The sequence below is a fragment of the Pelobates fuscus genome, chromosome 5 (genome assembly GCF_036172605.1).
Source record: "Pelobates fuscus isolate aPelFus1 chromosome 5, aPelFus1.pri, whole genome shotgun sequence".
In the NCBI taxonomy this organism is placed as follows: domain Eukaryota; kingdom Metazoa; phylum Chordata; class Amphibia; order Anura; family Pelobatidae; genus Pelobates; species Pelobates fuscus.
The window spans coordinates 44,347,391-44,372,586 of record NC_086321.1 but is presented as its reverse complement, the minus strand read 5'-3'; the positions used below and the strand labels follow the sequence as shown (position 1 = coordinate 44,372,586).

At 40.6% G+C, this 25,196-nt stretch overlaps 1 protein-coding gene across 5 annotated transcripts; it reads right to left on the bottom strand.

Annotated features, from left to right (window-relative positions):
- Positions 1-5,153: 5,153 nt before the first annotated feature.
- On the bottom strand, positions 5,154-24,671 carry PIGO (phosphatidylinositol glycan anchor biosynthesis class O). 5 transcript variants are annotated; one of them, XM_063453763.1, is made up of 12 exons: positions 24,628-24,671; positions 22,083-22,163; positions 19,202-19,702; positions 17,800-17,943; positions 17,499-17,622; positions 16,522-16,681; positions 12,890-13,042; positions 9,603-11,181; positions 7,475-7,678; positions 7,091-7,296; positions 6,405-6,475; positions 5,154-6,188 (listed from the first exon to the last, which is right to left on the bottom strand). In XM_063453763.1, the coding sequence occupies exons 3-12, from the start codon at positions 19,692-19,694 to the stop codon at positions 6,059-6,061; spliced, it is 3,264 nt and encodes a 1,087-aa protein (XP_063309833.1). In that variant the 5' UTR covers positions 19,695-19,702; positions 22,083-22,163; positions 24,628-24,671; the 3' UTR covers positions 5,154-6,058. The 5 variants fall into 5 exon arrangements, with proteins under 5 accessions (XP_063309833.1, XP_063309830.1, XP_063309834.1 ...); XM_063453760.1 differs by lacking the exon at positions 22,083-22,163 and having other exon boundaries at positions 19,202-19,695; positions 24,628-24,669; XM_063453764.1 differs by lacking the exon at positions 22,083-22,163 and having other exon boundaries at positions 24,628-24,639.
- Between the last annotated feature and the right edge of the window lie 525 nt (positions 24,672-25,196).

The following is a 25,196-nucleotide window of genomic DNA, read 5'->3' as shown; positions in this document are numbered from 1 at the left end:
ACAAGCCCCCTGGGACGCCTGCTGTGTTTGGTCTTCCACCTCCTCAAAGCCACCTTCCTCCTCTGACTCCTCTTCTTCAGACTCCTCTCTCTGCGTTGCCTCTCTCTGCGTTATTATAAGGTGTGTTAAGTAGTACTATTCCTATCAGTTTAATCCCTGTTACGTCCCCTATCAGGGGACGTGTATATGGCATCGATTTTAGGAACCGGGAGATGGAAAAAGATGCTTGGTCGGTCCTCCTACTTCAAATCTGGGGCACTGCGCATGCAATCTAATGTGCCACCAGATAGGAGTGGTGTGTTAAGTAGTACTATTCTTATCAGTTTAATCCCTGTTAGGTCCCCCTCATGAGGCCTTTTTTAGTCGAATGTATCGCCCACTGTCAGTCCCTTCGGGATCCATCCCTCATTCATCTTAATAAAGGTGAGGTAATCTAGACTTTTTTGACCTAGGCGACTTCTCTTCTTAGTGACATTACCTCCTGCTGCACTGAAGGTCCTTTCTGACAGGACACTTGAAGCGGGGCAGGCCAGAAGTTCTATCGCAAATTGGGATAGCTCAGGCCACTGGTCAAGCCTGCACACCCAGTAGTCAAGGGGTTCATCGCTCCTCAGAGTGTCGATATCTGCAGTTAAGGCAAGGTAGTCTGCTACCTGTCGGTCGAGTCGTTCTCTGAGGGTGGACCCCAAAGGGCTGTGGCGATGCGTAGGACTTAAAAAGCTCTGCATGTCCTCCATCAACAACGCGTCTGTAAAGCGTCCTGTCCTTGCGGCGTGGTCGTGGGAGGAGGAGGATTACTTTCACCTCTTCCCCTGTTAGATTCCCGTTGTCCTGTGACATCACCCTTACACGCTGTGTAAAGCATACTTTTTAATTTATTTTGGAACTGCTGCATCCTTTCCGACTTGCGGTAATTCGGTAACATTTCAGGCACTTTCTGCTTATACCGGGGGTCTAGTAGTGTGGACACCCAGCACAGGTCGTTCTCCTTCAGCCTTTTTATACGAGGGTCCCTCAACAGGCACGACAGCATGAAAGACCCCATTTGCACAAGGTTGGATGCCGAGCTACTCATGTCCCGTTCCTCGTCCTCAGTGATCTCACTGAAGGTATGTTCTTCCCCCCAGCCACGTACAACACCACGGGTACCAGATAGGTGACAACGAGCACCCTGGGATGCCTGTTGTAGTTGGTCTTCCTCCTCCTCCTCAAAGCCACATTCCTCCTCTGACTCCTCTTCCTCACAATCCTCTTCCAACATTGGTGCAGGTCCAGCAAGCGATGCTGATAAGGCTGTTTCTGGTGGTGATGGTGACCACAACTCTTCCTCTTCCCGCTCATCTACGGCCTGATCCAGCACTCTTCGCAGGGCACGCTCTAGGAAGAAAACAAATGATATGATGTCGCTGATGGTGCCTTCGGTGCGACTGACTAGCTTTGTCACCTCCTCAAAAGGACGCATGAGCCTACAGGCATTGCGCATGAGCATCCAGTAACGTGGCAAAAAAAAATCCCAGCGCCGCAGAGGCTGTCCTAGCACCCCGGTCATACAAATAGTCGTTAACGGCTTTTTCTTGTTGGAGCAGGCGGTCAAACATTAGGAGTGTTGAATTCCAATGTGTCGGGCTGTCGCAAATCAAGCGCCTCACTGGCATGTTGTTTCGCCGCTGGATATCTGAAAAGTGCGCCATGGCCGTGTAGGAACGCCTGAAATGGCCACACACCTTCCTGGCCTGCTTCAGGACGTCCTGTAAGCCTTGGTACTTATGCACAAAGCGTTGTACGATCAGATTACACACATGTGCCATGCACGGCACATGTGTCAACTTGCCCAAATTCAATGCCGCCAACAAATTTCTTCCGTTGTCACAAACCACTTTGCCGATCTCCAGTTGGTGCAGAGTCAGCCACTGATCCACCTGTGCGTTCAGGGCGGACAGGAGTGCTGGTCCGATGTGACTCTCTGCTTTCAGGCAAGTCAACCCCAAGACGGCGTGACACTGCCGTATCCGGGATGTGGAATAGTACCTGGAGAGCTGGGGGGTGCCGTTGATGTGGAGCAAGATGCAGCAGCAGAAGAGGACTCAGCCGAGGAGGTTATGGAAGAGGATGGAGTAGGAGGAGTAGGAGGAGTAGAGGAGGTGGCAGCAGGCCTGCCTGCAAGTCGTGGCGGTGTCACCAACTCCTCTGCAGAGCCACGCATTCCATGCTTGGCAGCCGTTAGCAGGTTTACCCAATGCGCAGTGTAGGTGATATACCTGCCCTGACCATGCTTTGCAGACCAGGTATCAGTGGTCAGATGTATCCTTGCCCCAACACTGTGTGCCAGACATGCCATTACTTCCTTTTGCACAATCGAGTACAGGTTGGGGATTGCCTTTTGTGCAAAGAAATTTCGGCCGGGTACCTTCCACTGCGGTGTCCCAATAGCTACAAATTTTTTGAACGCCTCAGACTCCACCAGCTTATATGGTAAAAGCTGGCAGGCTTAGAGTTCAGGCAAGCCAGCTGTCAGATGCCGGGCAAGGGGGTGACTTTGTGACATTGGCTTCTTACGCTCAAACATGTCCTTGACAGACACCTGACTGTGGGCAGATGAGCAGGAACTGCTCAAGGCGAGAGACGGAGTGGCGGATGGTTGAGAGGGGGCAAGGAGGACAGCAGTGGTTGACGTGGCTGAAGATGCTGGACCAGGAGGAGGATGGCGGCTTTGAGTTTGTGTGCTGCTTGTACTCATGTGTTGATCCCATAGGCGTTTGGGATGTGCGATCATGTGCCTTCGCAAAGCAGTTGTACCTAGGTGGGTGTTGGACTTCCCACAACTCAGTTTCTTTTGGCACAGGTTGCAAATGGCATCGCTGTTGTCAGAGGCAGACACAAAAAAAATGCCACACTGCTGAGCTCTGCAATGACGGCATTCTGGTGGTGGCAACAGCCTGCGTTGATTTGCGTCCTGTCTGGCTGACCCCGGGTGCCGATGCATGCTGTCTAACTGTGCCACTGGCTCCATGCGACGACCTCCCCCTGCTTCCAACTCGTCTCCTCCTCCTCTCTGTCTCCCCATCTGAACTTTCCCCCTGTTCTTCTCCTCTTCTAGCGGGCACCCACGTGACATCCACGGACGCATCGTCATCATCAACCGCTTCACTTGTATCTGACAACTCAGCAAAGGAAGCAGCAGCGGGTAAAACAACATCATCACACCGTACGTCCATGTGTGTAATGCTGCCTGACTGAGACATATCCCTGTTATCTACATCCTCTGGCAATAATGCTTGCGCATCACTCATTTCTTCCAACTGATGTGTAAATAACTTTTGAGTTCAGGGTACGTGGCCTCTGAACACTGGGCATTATTCTAGGGCAAAAGGGAATAACAGCACCACGACCATGACGGCCTGTGCGGGGTGACCTGCCTCTGCCCGTCATGTTTTTTTTCGATTAGTGGTACTATGCGTGCAAGCTACTGTGACAACAGATATAAGTGGCACTGTGCACTGGCAGAAGTTGGCAGAGTAGACGCTGTAGGCCTGACACACACGCTTACAGACAACTAACTGCTATTTTTTTTTTTTTAAATGTATACTACTGTTACACCAGATATGAGTTGCACTGGTGTGACACTGTGCCCTCGCAGACCCTGAAACGCACACATGTGAAGGAAACTGACTGCTATTATATTACAGTCAAAAAGGTGGTTTTTTTTTAAATGCAAGCTATTGTGACACCAGATATGAGTTGTGGCACTGGGCAAGTGGGCACAGTATACGCTGTGAGCCTGACACACACGCTGGCAGGCAGGCAACTGCAATTAGATTACACATGAAGAAAAAAAAAGCAGACTGATGTTCTAGCCCTAAAAAGGGCTTTTTGGGGTGCTGTCCTTACAGCAGAGATCAGTCCCTTCAGGACAGTAGTGGACACTGAATACACTAGCCTAGCTATCGATTTCCCTATTAAATCAGCAGCAGCTACACTGTCCGTCCTCTCACTAAGAATGCAGCTTCCGAATTAATCTAAAATGGATGCTGTCCAGGAGGTGGGAGGGTCTGGGAGGGAGGGTCTGCTGCTGATTGGCTGGAATGTGTCTGCTGACTGTGAGGTACAGGGTCAAAGTTTACTCAATGATGACGAATAGGGGGTGGACCGAACATCGCATATGTTCACCCGCCGTGGCGAACAAGCTATGTGCGCCGGGAACTATTCGGGACATCTCTAGCGTTCATGTTTCTGTTATTTTCTTTTTATGGTCATTAATATCCAGTGACACTATTGTTTAATTGTTTATAGTTTCAATCTGACAATACCATAAAATATGTGCAACCTATAGAAGACATGATGTAGTGTGGATTAAAAAGTATATGACCTTTTTAGCTGACATTACCTTTCTGATAACTTCAGACATAGGTCTTCACTTTATGTTTCCATAGTTGGTGTCATACCCCATGCCTACTAAGAAATCGATTTGCAGGTTAAACAATATTATATACTGTACAGGAGATCCTATTTCATTTCCCATACAGTATATAATATTGTGTAACTTCTAACGGAGGCCACCTTCTATGATACTCAGATGTATTATGCTCATGCTTTGTACCTTATTGAACAAATGTCCCACATGTTGCAATTAAAATGTAGCCATACATGCCGTTTGGTTTACTGTACTATGTAATAACCTGCTGTGCTACAATAAAAAAAGAAAATTATAAATTGATAAAACCAGGGATTCCTTTTATTCCAATATTACTAATTATAGATCACTTGACAATTACCACGTTTACTAAACTCTCTGGATAAGAGTACTATAGAAGAACTTAAATAAAAACATGATGTATGTTTGTGCACTGCTCGAGTATAAAAAAAAAATATTTCAACAAAGACATTTATCTCTGAATGCCCCCATTTCCGTAACATGGACCCAAAGACACTGTTTTAAATGGCATCTCTCTCCCATAAAGATAGATGTCAAGAGGTGTTATAGGATAAATGGCACATCTCTTTGCATTCTATAGAAGTGCCACCAGAAAAGTAATTTGTTTCAACAAACCAAGTTACTCGCACATATTGGATGCTGTTGCTTTTTTTAAAAGTACATGAAAACTACTTAGAAATGTTGGTGAAAGCTGCACAAATGTCTCACAGCAAGGAATATGTTTTAGGAAATACACAGCAACATTTTCTTCTTTACTTGACACAATACTGTAGTTAAGATGCAGGTGCATCAAGAAAATAAAAAATAACTAAAATAAGATGATGAGATACTCTCTTGCATTTAACTTCCACTGTCCCTTTAACAAATTCATCAGAGAAAGGGTCTATTACAATAGCTAAATCAGGAGAATATAAACTCATTGTTTGCATGTAAATAATGTAAAAACCCCTTCAAAAATACAGCCAAATAGCATTCTTTTTAATATCCTTTTTGGAACTGATAAATGTAATCTCTTTAAACTTGCGTTGGTGAATGTGGACCATGGCTTTGCCTCAGTGTGGTACTTCATTAGCTTTTGTGGATTAGTACCTTTACAGCTGCCCATCCGTGTTCAGACACATTTTGTATTCACGCGCCTTATGACCATGATATCCCCCCCAAAAAATAAAAACTGCTTTTATAAATAAAGTTCTGGAAAATGTAGCCCTTCTCTTGGCAGCAGGTCTATGAGTTTTTACACTAACACGACAATGATCATAAATTGGAGATATACTAAACTAGGTCTTCACAGGTCTGAGATGTATGAAACATGGACATATTGTCCTGTATGGCTGTGGTCTGTGACAAATGGTCACAGGTCACTGAAATATGACATCAAAAAAATGCAGCTGAGGTCTCTGAGACACATGAATAATATATATCTGAATGATGTCAGACATGGAAATGTACAAAGAACTGTAGATGCATCTTCTTCCACTTTAACTCTAGTGTCCATGGATAGTGTCCATGGATGGTGTCCATCGTTAATCACAGAGAAGGTCTTCAGGCACTAAGTGAATTCCTGGCAGTCTCGCATTCTTCTGTCACTTGTGGACTCTAATTCCACCACCTCACTCTGTGTTAGTGCTACCTGTGATGGTGGAGGATGAGGTTCTTGAACCACTTGCTGACAGCACAGTCCACCCGCAATACTAGGGCAATGCCAAGGCAAAGGAAAATGCTGCTAACTGTGAATCCCAGAGCCTCAAAAAGGAACCTAGGTATACGAGAAAACGAAGATCAAATATATAGAATATTTTTAAGCAAGAGTAAATTAAATTATAAACGAAGAAAAAAAGTTAAATAAAAATAACTTCTACTGTAAACCATATTCATGTATAAGATTGAGTTTATCAGGAACATATTTTACAGACTACTACACACTTGGCTTACCACAGAGGCGCTAGGGAGCAGTCAAGTAATGTGAACTTACTTTGGTGCAAACACTTTCCAGACCATGAGATGACGACGAAGAATCATGGCTGCACAAACACATGACAGAAGCTGTAGAAAGAAGAGCAGCGGGTGAGAGCACAAACAAACCTGCACATTTAGTTGCACCAAATGTAATTTACGTGACACCCTGCTGTTTGGTTTAAAGAGACACTGAACTGAAAGTGCATATACCCCCAATGAAAACATGCATTCACTTAATCATGCATTTTATCCCCATACGAGCTATATGTCTGCAACATCTGCAAGCCCTCCCCTTCTAACCACGCCCACACTTTCTGTGGCTGTCCAATCACAGACTTCCCAATGCAGCTCAATGAGACGTCTTTGCAAGGCAGGTGCTCTATTGAGTTTATTGCTGCCTATTGAGTTTAGCTCCAATGAGTCACCCAGGGGGTTGTAACAAGATTAATTTAGAAAACTGGCAATATCTATTGAAATCTGCATTTTGTTGTGCAAATTAAGGACACAACCTTCACACAAAGCTTACTACCTTTTTTAATAATGTGTCCTGTTCAGTAAAAGCAGACCCTCTGTCCTGCATTAATGGTTATGTGATACATTGGTTTAATTTGGCATAGGGCCATTACTCCTTTATAAGACACAAGTTCCTGGAATTGCTTCCACCCTGACAGTTGTAGCATGAGATCAGAACTGGTGGTTTACCTGCACACCCTGGATGAAGAGAAACTTCGCTCCCAGCTGTAGCAGACCTACAGAGAACTTATCTGGGTTTTCTCTTAGTCTCATTTCCATCATAGGCGTATCGTCCTCCTCCACCTTCCCTTCGCGTTGCTCGGCCTTCGGCTTCTTTCTCCTAATGGTGGGAGCTTCACATAGGAATGGCCAGAGGAGCAGCAGAGAGGATCCAGCTTCCTCAGATTAAAACAGATTATATTCACAACACACAAAAGCAAGAGATCACAAAATGTTCAACACCTACAATTTCCCCTAACTTTTCACCAAAGACATCTCCCCACCAGCCACAACCTTGTTGCCGAATAACAGGTAGGCAATTGCCCATTCATCAGATCCACTGATAGTACCTACCTGAAAAAAGTATGTGGGATGAGAAGGTGTTGGCAGCGACTAATATGGCAGGGATGATGTTGTTGTCATGACCATCCTGGAAGCCTACAAATGCTGAATTCCAGTGGATGGCTGGGAAGACTGGTTGGTGTCCTGTGGTGTAGAAGCCCTGGGTGCCAGCTAATGCCCATGCAGTTACTGCGTACCATGGCACCGAAAACAGCTCTAAGACACAAATGACATAATGCAGAATATGAACATTGAGCCACCTTTCATACTTCTAAACCTTTGTCTTTTCACTGGATCATTCTTTTATGTTTTACTCACCTTTCTAATAGCTTTGGTGCCTACTTTCTAAACAGCATTCCTTCTCTAAATTAATCTTTGTATAATTAATTCCCCTATCTGCAAAATAATAGTCTAAATTAGTGATCAATATTTACAATATACTTGAGCTATGGGTGGCTTAGTTAAATAAAAAAAAAAAAACAAAAAAAAAAAAACAATACAATAGCCAAAAGACTCACATTAAGAAGTTGGTAAAGTGGCACTTTCAACAAGTATAGCCACAGACTATGATCACGAATGGGAATAAAGACGGGGTACAGGCTATAGATTGGGTTTATCTTCATTATGTCCTTCTGTCTATTTAACCTGTACTGGCTCTTATAGAACACTGGCGCTGGTTTGATTCGCACATGGGAATCAAAAAATATGAAAAAAATAAAATAAAAAAAAAGTCAAGTGATTTGAAGTGGTCATGGTGGTAGGAGTTCGTATGTGCAGTATTTCAGCATGGAACGCTGTTCCGGACTATCTAAAATCATGTCTTTGCATAAATTACATCTGTTGTTAGCGCACACTGCAGAGGTCCTCCAACAGGAAGATAGATCTCCCCTCCAACTCTGTGCTTCCTCCCACTGTGCTTATTTATTTATTTTTTTTAAATCAACCTCTCCTTTACCAACTCCCCTCGCCAGCCCTCCGGGGCATGTGCATGCTCTCTGAGCTGGCAATTGGTCCAGTCTCAGGCTTCTCCAGGAGCAAGCCTGTAACTAGACCGCAAGTCGCCCAAGTGACATCATAGCGGGGTGCAGAAAAGCAGCGTCAATAGTGTTACCCCAAGCCAGATTGCAGGTAAGTAATGCCTTTCATACAGTGCCCAGTAGGTCTTCATATGCTGGAAAGTTTCCCCCTCTCAATAGGGTTATTGTAACCCTCTAATGTGCTTTGTATATTACTTGGTAAAATAGAAGTGTCACGCATTTTCCTTTTCAAATCAACTACTCCGTCATCTAGGGTCGGTGAATCTTGTATTTTAAGGATATTGGAACAGTTCAATTTTTACTATTTATATTATGCACTTCAATTTAATATTACAGTTGTCTATATTGTATCACAGCAAACTATATAAACATTATTACCAACCACGATCACAGATTATTCCGAACATTTAAGTAGGATGGGATGGTGACTGATAAAGAAATATGTAAAAGGGATGCTACAATAGAAATGTAAATTTATCAGATTTATTTTTTATTTTTTTTAATCTCACCACAATTTAAACAATGATTTGGTGTGTGCTGCCACCATTGGACCAGAACAGCACCACAATAAGTCCTGAAAGCACTAAACTGCAGTTCACAGTCAGTTCTTCCGTGGAGATCATATTCCATGTTTTCGCATAAAAAGCTCTGTTGTAAAATAGTGCTGTCATTGCTAAAGGGCCCTCAGAAATGTAAAATTCCAGCCAGTGTGTAGTAGCAAATTCAGCACAGCATTCTGGGTAAATTGTGGAAGCACACTCTTTCAGAGATACTAGGTCTGAGATAGACTTTTGCTTTTTATAGAGGCAGCCTTGGAATATGCAGAACATATGCAGCAACTATCAACAGATTTACAGAAAAAGTAGTAGCCATTTTAAAGTGAGCTAGAAGTGAACAAATTACTGAAGTCTGATAGGCTGTCTTTAAACCAATCAAACCGGTGTTTTCAACCAATCAAAATGCAGCAGGAACTCAAGAGACTATATTTCACTTTTACATAAAATCAACTCAAGTTTGTGTGTTTCTGCTCGTCTAAACTATTAACAGAGGATAGCCAAGCTACCCCCAAAAGAAGGTACCTGCACACCTCCATTACTACTCACCAAGTCCATTGGGTGCAGAGTAGAGGTTGGAAACATGGCTGTGTATATACAGGATAATGATGGCTTCCACAAGCAGAAGAAAGAAGGATGGAGTCAGTCTCTCGCTGTGCAGCATAATTAGGATCAAAGCCAATAGTGTGAGGGTAACCACCATGGCTGCAGAATACACACTGCCTAGACCATAGGCCTCCACAGCTGCCGTCTTCTTCTCCTCCTTGTCCTCCATTCCCTGCTGTAAACGTTTTTTCAAGTTGCGTTGCATCTTCCTGTAAATCTGAGGTATCACATGTAGTAATTCAGCTTCTGAGCCTGGTGCTGCACAGTAGGTAGTTACTGTATTATCTGCCTCAGAGTCCCGGCTTCTCTTCATATATACAGTTACAGGATTACAAATCATTAGCAGAAGACCCAGACCTGCTAAAGCATAAATAACTCTAGGAAAGACTACTAGGGCAAGTTTTTTGAGATCATGTAGTCTTGTAAGGCTATCATCAGCCCCTGAGCTCAGTGCCCAGTAGCAGGAGATGCCCAAAGTAATTAAAGGGAATGCCCATCGCACATAGAGCACAATCGGTGAAGAGCTGTTAAGGTTGCCATAGTGTTGTAGCCACTTTCGTAACAGATATACAATAATGCCCAGACTCACAACACACCCAATGTAGGAAATATTTTTAATCTGAGGATCCTGTACACTGGAGAGAGGTGTCAAAAATGTAGAGGGTTGACAGTTAGGGGTCTCTTCACGACAGCTATGAAAAATTCCTGAGAGACGAGCACAGAATGTAAGTCCTGCAAGCAGCCCCAGCAGACGTGGACATTCCTTCTTGTAACTGGGAGACAGGGAAGGTTTTAGAGACTCACTCCCTAATGAAGGCAGCGTAAGGAGAGTTAATCTGCCATCCCAGTGCAATTTGACCACAGTCATGGTGAGCAGTGATGTTAGAAGGAAAGGAGCCACCTCTCCTTCTGCCACCACAAAACTGTCTGAAAACAGAGAACAGCATCTGAAAAACAACATTATGGAGGAGATGGAGAACAGAAGGAAATTGGAACGTGAATGGGGCCTATTCTTCCGGCTACTCTGTTTCCTGAAATAGTACAAGAAGCACAACTGTGATGCAAGGGATACCAAACCAAAGATGGATGCAGTATCAAGATCCACGATTGATGTCCAAAGTTCCAAACCAAACACAAATGCTGCACTTAGAGACCAAAATATTGGGTAACCCAGCAAATGTTTGTAGGAAACCTTTAAACACGGTCCAGCCTCACCAACCAGATAACAAAGAAGACAACAGAGTGAGAGGATGGAGCAGGCAGCAATCATGCGAACAGGGTGAAATCGAGCCCAGGACTCCATGCACATGGCCCTGGCCTGCACAAGGTACTGTTGGTATCTGTGTATGAGCTTCAGCAGTTGAGACTCTAAATGTGACTCTGATTCAGAGCTCTGACTCCACTTGGACATCACATGTTCATACTCTTCTGTGACAGAGGAAAAAAGATCCTTCAGATGTTTCAGCTTCTCGGCCGGCAGATCGCCGGCAGCCAGTGAGTAGGAGTGCAAGAACCGATCTACCTAGAGCAAAGAGACAAGAATGATAACCTCACAAATATAATCAGTGTCAATCCTTCAGAAATAGAGCACTGTATAACTTGATCTAAATTAACTATTAACATAAGATTAATAGGTAGACTGGCTATTCCAGGCATGGTGTTAGTTTCCACTTGCTCTATTATATACTAACTACAGAAGACGCTGCTATAGCGTCCATAGAATCCGTAGCATGAAAAAAATAATATACCTTACATGCACTTTGATTAAGAAGATAAAAAGATGCCACACGCATAATAATAATAAAAATAATAATGAAGTAATCAGTAAAGACACATTTGAACTCTGACGCAGTCAACCAACACACTTGATGAAAAGCAGGGTTTTTAACATAATATTTCAGAAATCTCAGCACAAAGAATGTGTATAATAAAGATACAAGAACTGCAGACACACTATAACAAAAAACAAGATTAGAATCTGTAAAAGAGTGAGCAGTGTTTTATAGATATATATTTCTGAGTCTCCTTTGTTATATTAACTATAAAATAACCAATATTAACACTTACAGATATACTGTACTTAGACACTCTCAAAGACTCTCGTGCAGATACTTTCAAGTTTACAAATACACTGCAGCACTGCTTCACCAGATTGACAGTTGGGTGGGTGCAACACAGGAGATTTATAAAAGTGTTGATTTCTCTTGGAATCAGCACTTTTAAAAAATTAAGAAAGAGGGGACACTATTAACCCATACAACACTTCAGCCAGCAGAAGTGCTTTAGGGGTTTAGAATGTCCCTTTATATAAGCCTCCACTCCGCATGGTCATCTTCGCTGGCAGGATGGGAGTTCAATCCATGCAATCTACTAGAAAGAGCATTAGAGAAAAGCACTTTATGCCTTTGCTCCTTCGCGCTATATATATTGTCATACATCAGCCTCCACTAACTTACTACTCTGCATAATGATCGGTGGCAGACACTGAGCCAGACAGAGTTCAGTCCCCTTACAATGTACCAGCTGCCAAGCAATGAGTGTGAAGACTTCCTAGTAGCCACGGGCATAAACTGCATGCCTCCAAGATTATTAACACACTCATTATCAACGCAATCTGGATCATAAATGGGCATCCACCCATTTAATTTAAGCCATGCACATCCAACTTATATACAAAATCTTTTTTAAAAAATGATACTCAAACAAGGAGTAAAAACGGATATTACAGCAATTTCCTTGCGATCCATTGCCCTGTTATAGCCAGCCCTTGATCTACAACATCTAGATTTATGAGAAGTCTCACGCTTTCTATGGCTGTCCAATCACAGACTTCACAATGTGCTCAATGAGAAGATTTGCAAGGAAGGACCTATGGTCTGCTTGACAGCTGACAGCCAAGGGGGTGTAACAATGCTCAGTACTGAATGTGAAACTTTGTATTGAAATTTGCACTTTTTGCCAAAAGGAAAAAAAAATATAGAATAATGGCGGACATGATAGGAAGGTTTATGTTCATAGAAAGCAGAGGTGTCATTGTAAGTCTATTGATGCAGACTATACACGTAAGGTTTTTATTAACTGTTCCTGGTTTTATCATGAAAGTAGCCAGGCCCTGCCTGATTGGGGCATCACTTATCAATCAAGATTGCAAACCACTATTCCCATGAGAATCATAATATATGTAGTTCACATCTAGGCAACAATCACAGAAGAAAATTGGTATTAAGTACCTGCTGTGCATTGATCTGATAGGCGGATGCCTTGGTATGGGTTGAGTAGAAGAGATCCTCTATAATGGCTCCAAGGTTGCTGTATGGGATGGGAATTCCCAGCAGAAAGGCGAGACTTGGAACCAGATTCACCTGTGGGACAGCTTCTGGATCCTAAACAGAGGAAAGTACATTATTTTAGCTCAACTCCTATCATTCCCAGTTCTTTAAATGTGCCTAATGAAGTGGCACATAGTGTGTTTTTTCTGAAATTGATGTATTAACTGTATGTATGATATTTGAAAGGGAAAAAAAGGGGGGGGGGATTAGGCATTAAGATTTCCCAATTCAATTGTTTGAGGATACGTCTACATGTATATTTGTCTGGAGCTGCTCATCACTGGTTTGCCATTTGCTGCAGACTATGCATTTTGGCTGCGTTATTTTCATGGGACTTATAGAATGCAGTAGAAGGAGGGCCAGAAGCTGCTTGCTTCTATTTTTTTATGTTAAACACTAAAAGCATATATTCAAAGCTTGATCTCTGGATTTCAATCAAATGGCACTCTTACAGGTAGAGATGAAATAGGTGTCCAGTGCGGTCTTAAAAAGGTGCTGGTTTTATTACTTTCTTTAATAGAACATGTTTTTCCATTGGGAGCAAGAAGCAGTTAGACATGCCAATAAAAAGGAACACTAACAAAAAAAAAATACAAATAATTACGGATCGACCGATATTGATTTTTTAGAGCCGAATCTGTTAACTTTCAGGCCGATAGCCGATAACTTGCCGATATTTTGTGCATTTACCATTTTGAAAAAATAAACTATTTCTAACGGTTAATGCACAAAATATACAACCCACATGCAGTGTGTTTAGACAGTGGAGCTGTGTGTATTTGTGTAGTGTGTATATATTGAATGCAGGGTGTGTTTGTGTAGTGTGTATATATTGAATGCAGGGTGTGTTTGTGTAGTGTGTATATATTGAATGCAGTGACTGTAGTGTGTGGTGTGTAAAGTGAATGCAGTGTGTGTAGTGTGCATAAAGTGAGTGCAGTGTGTAGTGTGTATAGCGAAAGCAATGTGTAATGTGTGTATAGTGAATGCAGTGTGTGTAGTGTGCGTAAAGTGAATGCAGTGTGTTTGTATAGTGTGAATATAATGAACAGTGTGTAGTGTGTATATATATATATATAATGTAGTGTGTGTATATAGTATAATGTAATGTAGTGTGTGTGTGTGTGTGTGTATAATGCAGAGTGTGTAGTGTGTGCATTATCTACACACTCACACTACATACTCTGCATTATATACAGAGTATGTGTATATAATGCAGAGTGTATGTGTTTTCCTGAAGGGATGTGGATTTGTGTAAAATGGGGGGGGGGGTATTTTTATTTTCATTTTTAATGTTTATGTTTTATTTTTATTTTTAATGTTTTATTTTCATGTTTTTGTCCCCCTCCCTGCTTGTTGCCTGGCCAGGGGCTATGGCATTCTCCTGGTGGTCCAATGGCATTGGCCGAGCAGTGGGGGGGCCGGCAGCAACCTGTTACTTACCTCCCAGCAGCTCCTCCAGCTCCCCAGTGTAAATCTCGCGGGCCCCCCCAGGATCCCGGCGGTCATGGTATGTATTATCAACAATAGCGGTATCTTTTTTGGCAGATACCGATATTGCCGAAAATACCGAATATCGGCCTATAATATCGGTAAAAACGATAATCGGTCGATCCCTACAAATAGTACTAAAATTTGCAACAGGGTTGATGTTCCGGGAGGGATAAGCCAAATGGCAAATGATTTAGAAAAATTTGAAAAATGGTCAGAGCTGTGGTAACTAACATTTAAAGTGGATAAGTGCAAGATAATGCATCTTGGACGTAAAACCCAGAGGGCAGAGTACAGAATATTTGATAGAGTCCTAACCTCAACATCGGAGGAAAAGGATTTAGGAGTAATTATTTCAGATGACTTAAATGTAGACAGACAATGTAATAGAGCAGCAGGAAATGCTAACATAATGCTTGGTTGTATAGGGAGAGGTATTAGCAGTAGAAAGAGGGAAGTGTTCATGCCATTGTACAGAACACTGGTGAGACCTCACTTGGAGTATTGTACGCAGTACTGGAGACCGTATCTTCAGAAGGATATTGATACTTTAGAAAAAGTTCAGATAAAGGCTACTAAACTGGTTCATGGATTGCAGGATAAAACTTACAAGGAAAGGTTCAAGGAACTTAACATGTATAGCTTGGAGGAAAGCTGAGACAAGGGGGATATGATACAATCATTTAAACACATAAAGGGAATCAACACAAAGGAGGAGACCATATTTAAAAGAAGGAGAACTACCACAACAAGAGGACATCGTCTTAAAAATAATATCAGGAAGTATTACTTTACTGATAGGGTAGTGGATGCATGAAATAGCTTTCCAGCTGAAGTGGTAGAGGTTAACACAGTGAGGGAGTTTAAGCATGCGTGGGATAGGCATAAGGCTATCCTAGATATAATATAAGGCCAGGGACTAATTAAAAGTATTTAGAAAATTGGGCAGACTAGATGAGCCGAATGGTTCTTATCTGCCGTCACATTCTATGTTTCTATGTCTATTTCTATATATTTATTTTTATCATCCGAGAGTTACTTGTATGTTTAGATTCAGGGCACTCTATTTTTTTTTTTTTTTTTTTAATGAAAAAGCTATAAAACTAACTTGCGAAGTTTACAACTCTATAAGAGACAGCATACATGCATCAAAACCATGTCATGGTTTTGGTGCCTAGAGTGTCTCGTTATGCTGATTACTCCACTAGCATGTGATTTATTTAAATTTTTTTTATTATTTTTTTTTTAGCCATCAGTTTACAGGGTGGGTTCAAGTCACTTTTAAAAAAAAATGTATTAAAATTTTACAAGTAACAACTAAATATCATAGATTAAATTGCAAATGGAGCATAAAAAGGCCTATGGAGTCTGACCTGGAAAGATAATACCCCCATAGTGAAATGTGAACCATACAACATGAAAAGGACACTATAGGCACCCAAGACCACTTGATCTCAATGAAGTGATCTGGGTGACATTTCCCCTTTGTTTAACCTTGCACCTGAAAGTTTTCTCACGTTGATATGTTAGAGATGTGGGTGTATTAGTTAGGCTTGGTCCCATGACTCTCAAGTATGGTAGGCTATTGAGGAGTACACTCTCCACAGCCAAGGTATTTAGACATCCTATCCAGCACTGATTTTAAGAGAGCTTGCCTAAAGGATACTTGCGGGATGTGATTACCTATAACTGTGTTAGTCGAGCATCCCATGTGAGGGCTTATATACATTTAGTTAGGATATTTTATATTAGGGGGCTATAACTGAAAAAATATATTGTTAAAAATACTGGCAAGAAGTAATGCATGAAACCACATAATACGATGTATAATCATAAGGGAGACAAGGAAACATCTGCATAAAGAGGTCTGCATACATTTTCACGGATACCATTAAGCAAAAAAGAACAATGTCTGCACAAATGATCACATTAGATTGAGCCTGTTATGATGCTTTAACGTGAAATGAGAAAAACTTTGAGATCTCCACCTCCCATTCCCTGAATAATGTTTTTAACTCTATTCACCAATTCTCTCTTCATACCTTCTCCAGCTCATTGCCAAACAGAGGTGTTTTGCTATACAAAAACAGTGCAGCATTCACTTCCTTCTCGCTGTCTCCACCATGGTCTCCTGTATCTGTCATTCCGTGATCTCCAGCCACCACTAACAGCGTCTGGTCATCCAGGTGCTCTATGAGAGAACTGCACAAAGTGACAGTAAGAGACTGCAGCCACCACGGTATAAGTTCATTCCAACCACTTAACAGTGCAGCAGGCTACAAGAACCAAAGGTTAATGCATTGGGCCATTTCAAGAATGGATCACAGCTTCGTGCCACACCAACAACACAGCACTTCATCAGGTGTTTGATGTTGGGACTATTCTTACTAAAAGTTTTAAGTAGCAACACTCTTTTTCTTTTCATAATGAAGCTTAATTACCTAAATAACTGATTAGTAATGGGATATCTCAAACTAAAACAAAAGACAGGCTCATGCCATTTTACTGGTTCCCTGACTATTATACTCTCTATTTTGACTGCATTTTGTTTATGGTTTTCTGATATAACATTACCCGTCTTTAATAAAGGTATTGGGGGGGAGGGGAGAGGGGGGAGAAATGGTCAGGTCTTGAAAATTCTAGCTGATGTTCAATATTTAAAGTTATATTTGATGAGTTAATACATATTTATATTGCTTAGCACATCAGAAATTTGGAAATCTAAAGGGGCCTCAAATTGACGGTGAACTCAACCGTGTCCTGCTCATCCTTTATAAAAGACTTGGTAAATGATAAGGTGAAAATAATGGATTGGCAAGCGCTTACAATAGAGACAATATGGCTGAAATGGTTGAATAACACAGTTTTGGATTAACATGAAATGAGAATGAAATAGGGATTTATTCTCCAAATGTTATTGAAACACACAGTGTGTAAATTGCCCATACAAAATAGATAAAAAGACCACAATTCCTTCTATTTTCCCCCAGTTGTACGAACAAAGTCAGTGTGACCCCACCTTAACATGTCATTCATCTGTGCGAGTTTCTTGGCAGTCTCTGGATGATCAGGCCCATGCTTGTGACCACAGTGATCTACCCCCAAAAAATGGGCAATCACGATGTCCCAGTCATCTCCGTCCACTGTAAAATAAGCAGCAGGGTGAGATGTTAGTGATCGAAGAGAGTGCAAGCTTGTCAGATTCTAAGCGAGCAATAAAGCAGAAAGACAAAGAACAGGTATGATTCTATGTAACTCTGCCTATTTTTCCCATATGAAGGAGGAGGTCCCTTCAACCTCAAGGAGGCCCCTCTACTCACTTGTTGGATAGAGGTGTCGTAGAATGCCATCATCAACTGTATGAAGATCCTTGACATTGAAAGATGGGAAGAAGTAGGATTTATGGAATTTTTGGGGAAATAAGCCATCCCACGTGTCATCCCCCATGAAGACCACTTTCCTACCTACAAAGAGATATGTAATTAACCACGGCAGATCTACAATGTAGTCAGAATGAAGAACACAGTGAAAGCAATCATGTAATACTTTGTAGCACAATCAAATAGCGAATATCCCTTCATCTCCCATACTGGAGCAACACACATCAAACTTAGCATAGAATGGGTGGTGTTCTAGTGAAGAAATGTTAACATTTCACTTTTAGACTCCATTCAGTCTTTTCTGTTTTAAAGGTTCTGAAACGGTTGGCGGTTGCTCAAGTTCTGTCATCTCAGTATAACAGGGTCTGTAATCAGCTCATAGCAATACATTTTACACTAATACACTAGCTGACGAGATAGTGTTAGGAACGTTTTAGAGGCTTTTTTCTTAATTTAGTGCAAGGGTAAGTGTTCTAATAGTAGACAATTGTTTGAAATAGAATTATCTTCCACAAATGTAAACGATTTACTCTCTAAAGAAAATGTGGTGTGTTTCACAGAAGCAAACTGGTACTAAACAACCCAAACACATTTTCTATTGGAAAGTCAAATAAAATAATCCAATAAAGTAGGTGTTAATACAAATCCTACTGAGATTAGTTTTACCATGAAAATTCAAAGCCAACATCTATAGATAAACTATAGTTCAGTCAGCTCAACTTCAATCAATTACAGTGTTTTCAACTAATTTAATAGGACAATGTCAGCATTAAGCACAGCATAGCGTTTATTTATTACATTATGTTTGGTCACTGTGTGTCTATATTCAAACTATACACTCGGCTGATGGAGGGGTTTCACCAACACCAGCAATGGGGTGCATTCATAATGTAGAGGTATGGGGGTGGCCACTAAACATACAGCTTGGTTCCTAAATGAAGAAACATACATTATTTCACAAGAACAAAATTATATCCAATTTTCCTTTAATCTTGTGTTTTTGTTCTTAAAAAACCCCAATAATAGTATTGGATACATCTGTCAATCTCCAATGCCATCTCAGAACTTATGAAAAGTATAAAGAGGTATAGTCTGAAATAAGTATCTGTGCTATATATGTATGTGTTAATGAGTTACACTTTGATATTTGTTAACTCTTATATTTATACTTTTCTTGACGCACCCAATGTACGTGGTAATCACTCAGAGACCCCTCCACTAATGATAGGATAAATTTTTGCATAGAACAGGAAATTAATAATTAAAAGAAAAAAAAAGAAAAAACAATTATTTTCGTATACATTATGCTTTAAATAGATCATCAGCTTATCGCAATTCTCACCGTTATGAACCAGTTGATGAATCAGGTTGTCCTCTTGTATGGCATAGCTGGCAAAGTTGCTTCCCACATCTACAAACGTTGGCAATGACCCAGTGGTCATACCCTTAATTCTCTGCATGGTGGTGGTGGGAGGATCGGCTTGAAATGGGTACAATCTGGCATGTTTAGGGTGAGATTGGGTAAGGTGATGGATTATCTCCAACTTGTTTTGGAACATCTTGGGGTTGGTATTTGCTGGATCATACTTGGCAAAGTCATGCTTTAACGCATCAATGATGACAATCACTGCCTTCTCAAACTTGTGTGGGAACCAGCAATAATCTTGCTGTTGTTGAAAACCTTTGTAAGCAGCCGATGAAGGCGGCTCAGCACATGAGCTTTGATTGTTGAGTTCAATTCTCATGAGAAGAAATCCACTTATGAAAAGCCATATACTGGAATAGAACAGGAGTGACACCCAGGCTAGGAAGAGGACAACTGGAAGCCTCTTCATTCTGTGAGCTCAAAGGAGAAAACACAGCAGTTGATAAAATGAGATAGAACAGTGAGAGGAATAGTATGCCCCATAATCCATTCATCACATCACAGATAACAATATCACTGACCCCCACCAGTCACATGATGCATTTAATGGATATACGACGTCTAGATTTTTTGTTTTATTTATCTACTAAAGATCTTTTCTATTCACAGAGCAGAACAGAACAGCAAAGCATCACAGACACTGTAGTTGATTGTTGATTCAGACACACCGTGCATTGTGAGTTTCATTGCTGTAGAACACGTAAATATCATAAATTGTCAGGATCCTATCCTGACCAGCAAGACTTTTTTCTGTTAATACGGTTTCTTTAAAAAACAAGTTTCTGCACGTATTAAGTTTTACCACCAGTGGCCTCCCTTGCCTCTAGTTCTGGAAACTCACATTATCATCCTCACCTGCCGGGACTAATTGGGTTCCAACAAAAGGGAACACCCAACTCACCTCATTACCTTTGCATTGAAGTTGTTGAGCTGCCTGAAACACTTCATATCCTGACTCTTGTGACCTTATTTGTTTCAGAACTACTTGCTTCCAAACCTGCTCAATACCAGCCTGAACTACTCTGCATTCCTGTTTGACTTCTAACCTGAACTTAACAACTATCCAGCTTTATCCAACCATCCTGATTTTTACCTACTCAAATCCAAACAAACTCCCTGCTCTATACCTGCCTCATAACACCACTCTGGACGCTGCCCCAAAATAACTACATGGTGTTATTTTCCAGTTTAAGCAATACTTATTTCAAAAGGGGGCTTATTAGCTGAATCTCTCCTTTTCCTGCAACCTTATCATTCTGTTTTATTTGTCCTATGTTACATATACTTTTAACAATAGGTTTTCACCTTCCATTCCTGATTGTATTCTATTTAGGGCACATTGCGTAACTCCTTGCCTAGAATTTCTCTTATAGGTTATTCTTAAATCTCAAACCTATAACTTCATTTATAGGTTTACCTGTTACCTTATTTCAACTTTGACCTTTTTGTCTAACCCTTTATTTTCATAACCTGGTTATCCTTACCATTTAGTCAGATCTGTTTGCTCTCTCTTTCCTATTATTTTAATTATTGGATATACTGTTTATTTTATAAATGTCCAATTCCAGCAATAAAGCTCCTGATGTTAACTATGGCAATCGTCTCCTACCTGACCTGCTCAGGATCATGACATAAAATTGCCGTACATTTTAATACTCTGTAATATACACATACATACTCCACATTACTGTGAAGCTCTGTGAAACTCATACACACTGCACAATACTGTGAGTTTTAATGCTGTGGAGCTCCAAAATTCCTACAGATTTCTATTAGATAGTATAACTTAAAGGACCTCTATAGGCACCCAGACCACTACAGAGAAACTGCTATGTTTACACTAGGGTTAATCCAGCCACTAGTGGCGGTCTCACGGACAGCCGCTAGAGGCGCTTCCGCTCTTCTCACTGTGAAAATCACAGTAAGAAGTCGCTGATGTCCATAGGAAAGCATTAAGAAATGCTTTCCTATGGATTGAGTGAATGTGCTTGCGGCTTTTGCCGCTCATGTGCATTCTGAGCTGACATTGGAAAAGGGAGGAGAGTTCCCCAGCCCCGATGGAGCCCGGGACTGGACAAATGTAAGAGTTTAACCCCTTCAGCCCAGCGGGAGTGGGACCCTGAGGGGGGGGGGGGGGACCTAAAGACCCTATAGTGCCAGGAAAACAAGTTTGTTTTCCTGGCACTATAGTGGTCCTTTAAAATTTTGCAAAGCCCTTATCAATTCACTATACCCCTCTAGTTTTAATGTTCTAATAATAACATTCCACCTTTTGTAGAGTGCAAATGACTGCATTCAGTTTGAGATAAGCAACTTAAGATAGCTGTGGAGGTGACCTTGTAATAAGAAGGGCTGCAAAATTCTCCTTTAATGTGTAAAATGGTGTAACTGCCCATCAACCCCAAGAGACACATTAATGCAAGTTATAAATAAAAGGCAATATTAAAAAATTATTATAATATATATATGACAATGGCCACACACAATTAATTTCACATTTTCAGTGGACAAAAAGCGCCATGGGTAGCAATAGAGTAGCTCCAGCACACAACTTACAGCACTGAAGCTCCCTCTCACTGTGTGAGTTTGAGTACATCTTGGCATATCCCACAACATGTAGGGGAGAGAAAAAGTAACAGCTAACAGACCATATGGCGACATGACAATATTTGTGGGAGCAATGTGCCACAGAGGGAACTATAGCACCCCAAAATGGCAAAAAAGTTCTGTTTTGGAACCTTTAAAAGGAACATTCCAGGCAACATAGGATCTTCAACTCAAGTGTGAAGGTACAAACCTTTTTTGTGAATGGGGAGCTAGTGTTGGGCTGAGAGCGGTGCGCAGTCTGAGGCATCTGCATTGAAGCCTTGGACCATCACTGGAAGGAGAGGAGCAGAGCAAATGAGTATAAAATTGGTAACTTTGAGGAACCATTTGGTATTGGTTTAGCCACTTAAAGTGAGATGTCCAGGACCTCATAACACCATAAGAAGTTAATTGAGAAGAAGTTGTTATGGTGCCCGGAGCATTCCTTTAACGTCGACATGCTTGAAATTAAATTTTTTATATTTTGTTACCTTCTTCAAAACACAAGAACTAACAATATCTTTTTTTAGTCAATAAAAGGTGCAAAACATACCAAAAAGAAAAAATACATTTCCACATAAAAGAACAGTCAGAATAAACAATACCATGACAGCAAAGAGAGGGAGTGAATATCACAAAGTTAATTTACTAAATATCTCATACACTGCGTGAACCGATGGTTACATATTACAAGGCATTCCTGTAATTGACAGTTTCAATAACACCAATAGGTTATGTCAGATATTTCTATAAAAAAGATACAATATTGTCAACTGTACAATGTGAAATATGCAGCTGTTACCAAGTCATTCTGACTTGCAATACAGATAGAAGCAGTTTTACTATAATGTTAATATACGAGAATTATTTCTATATCTTATTCAGTTATTGCAGTAATGTAACAATGTACCCCTGCACTGACTAAACACTCTGTGCCCTCCCACTACCTACAATTTTATATACAATCTGTGCCCTCCCACTACCTACAATATTATATACACTCTGTGTCCTCCCACTACCTACAATATTATATACACTCTGTGTCCTCCCACTACCTACAATATTATATACACTCTGTGTCCTCCCACTACCTACAATATTACATACACTCTGTGTCCTCCCACTACCTACAATATTACATACACTCTGTGTCCTCCCACTACCTACAATATTACATACACTCTGTGTCCTCCCACTACCTACAATATTACATACTCTGTGCCCTCCCACTACCTACAATATTATATACACTCTGTGCCCTCCCACTACCTACAATATTATATACACTCTGTGCCCTCCCACTACCTACAATATTATATACACTCTGTGCCCTCCCACTACCTACAATATTATATACACTCTGTGCCCTCCCACTACCTACAATATTATATACACTCTGTGCCCTCCCACTACCTACAATATTATATACACTCTGTGCCCTCCCACTACCTACAATATTATATACACTCTGTGCCCTCCCACTACCTACATTATATACACTCTGTGCCCTCTCACTACCTACAAAATTACAAATAAATAAAAAGCTAGATAAATCTCATATGTTGGTATTCCAGCTGTGTAGACTACACACATAAATATATGTATAATACACATGCTCTACATGGTGAAGGTACAAACCTTTATGGTGATTGGAGAGCTAGTGTTACAAATATATTTGGATCTTTACTATACAGGTGTACAGGATTCAACATGGATATCTTGATCTCATTATAGAGGTGTATAGAATGTTATATAGATATTATAGAGGTGTATAGAATGTTATATAGATATTATAGAGGTGTATAGAATGTTATATAGATATTATAGAGGTGTATAGAATGTTATATAGATATTATAGAGGTGTATAGAATGTTATATAGATATTATAGAGGTGTATAGAATGTTATATAGATATTATACAGGTATATGGAATGTTATATATATATATATATATTATACAGGTATATGGAATGTTATATAGACATTATACAGGTGTATGGGATGTTATATAGATATTATACAGGTGTATGGAATGTTACATAGATATTATACAGGTGTATGGAATGTTATATAGATATTATACAGGTGTATGGAATGTTATATAGATATTATACAGGTGTATGGAATGTTATATAGATATTATACAGGTGTATGGAATGTTATATAGATATTATACAGGTATATGGAATGTTATATAGATATTATACAGGTGTATGGGATGTTATATAGATATTATACAGGTGTATGGAATGTTATATAGATATTATACAGGTGTATGGAATGTTATATAGATATTATACAGGTGTATGGAATGTTATATAGATATTATACAGGTGTATGGAATGTTATATAGATATTATACAGGTATATGGAATGTTATATAGATATTATACAGGTGTATGGGATGTTATATAGATATTATACAGGTGTATGGAATGTTACATAGATATACAGGTGTATGGAATGTTACATAGATATTATACAGGTGTATGGAATGTTATATAGATATTATACAGGTATATGGAATGTTATATAGATATTATACAGGTATATGGAATGTTATATAGATATTATACAGGTGTATGGAATGTTATATAGATATTATACAGGTGTATGGAATGTTATATAGATATTATACAGGTATATGGAATGTTATATAGATATTATAGAGGTATATAAGGTGACATTGATAGACAGGTATATCTGTAGATCCTATAATAATTATCCCTTTGCTCCTCTGTCATGTTGGGACTCACCTGCACCCTCTGACTGCTCCTCACATTGAACTGAGGTCAGCAGCACCCGGAAGTAAAGCAGACAGCAACGTCACCAGGGCAACAGAGCCATAGAGAGGAAGAACGGATAGAGAGGTATAAACCATAGAGGTGGAAAGTGAATGCATCAATAATAGCAAAAGCTGCGAGAGTAATATTGCAGTGACACCTACTGGCCAAGTTCTAGTAATGCAGGTAAAAAAAAAAAACTTGACTATCCAGCTCATTGTCACAATAATATTTATTTTATTTATAAAATATTTTACCAGGAAAGATACATTGAGATTTCTCTCGTTTTCAAGTATGTCCTGGGTCCACAAATCATTGCATTGTTACAGTTAGTGTACAATTGTGACAAAATGGCTTTTGTCACTGGGTCTGCATGTGACAAACTGCCCTACCCCCCTATCTCTTGGAGGAGCCGGATTGCTAGCCTCTTACCCTGGGATGCTGGCCCGTTAAGTCATGGGGTCTTAAGGCACTGGGGACAGAGCCCTCTGTCTCTGGATCACATCATTCGCCTTACTTGCTTGGATTGTACATTTCCCCTG

What these genes read in the sequence shown, in the direction of transcription:
- PIGO (XM_063453763.1), bottom strand. Translation starts at nt 19,694, where the DNA reads ATGAAGAGGCTTCCAGTTGTCCTCTTCCTAGCCTGGGTGTCACTCCTG. An exon ending in ATCCCACATACTTTTTTCAG is followed by an intron (nt 7,297 to 7,474) that starts GTAGGTACTATC and finishes AATCTGAGGAAG; the next exon opens with CTGGATCCTCTCTGCTGCTC. An exon ending in TCTTCATCCAGGGTGTGCAG is followed by an intron (nt 6,476 to 7,090) that starts GTAAACCACCAG and finishes TTCTTTCTACAG; the next exon opens with CTTCTGTCATGTGTTTGTGC.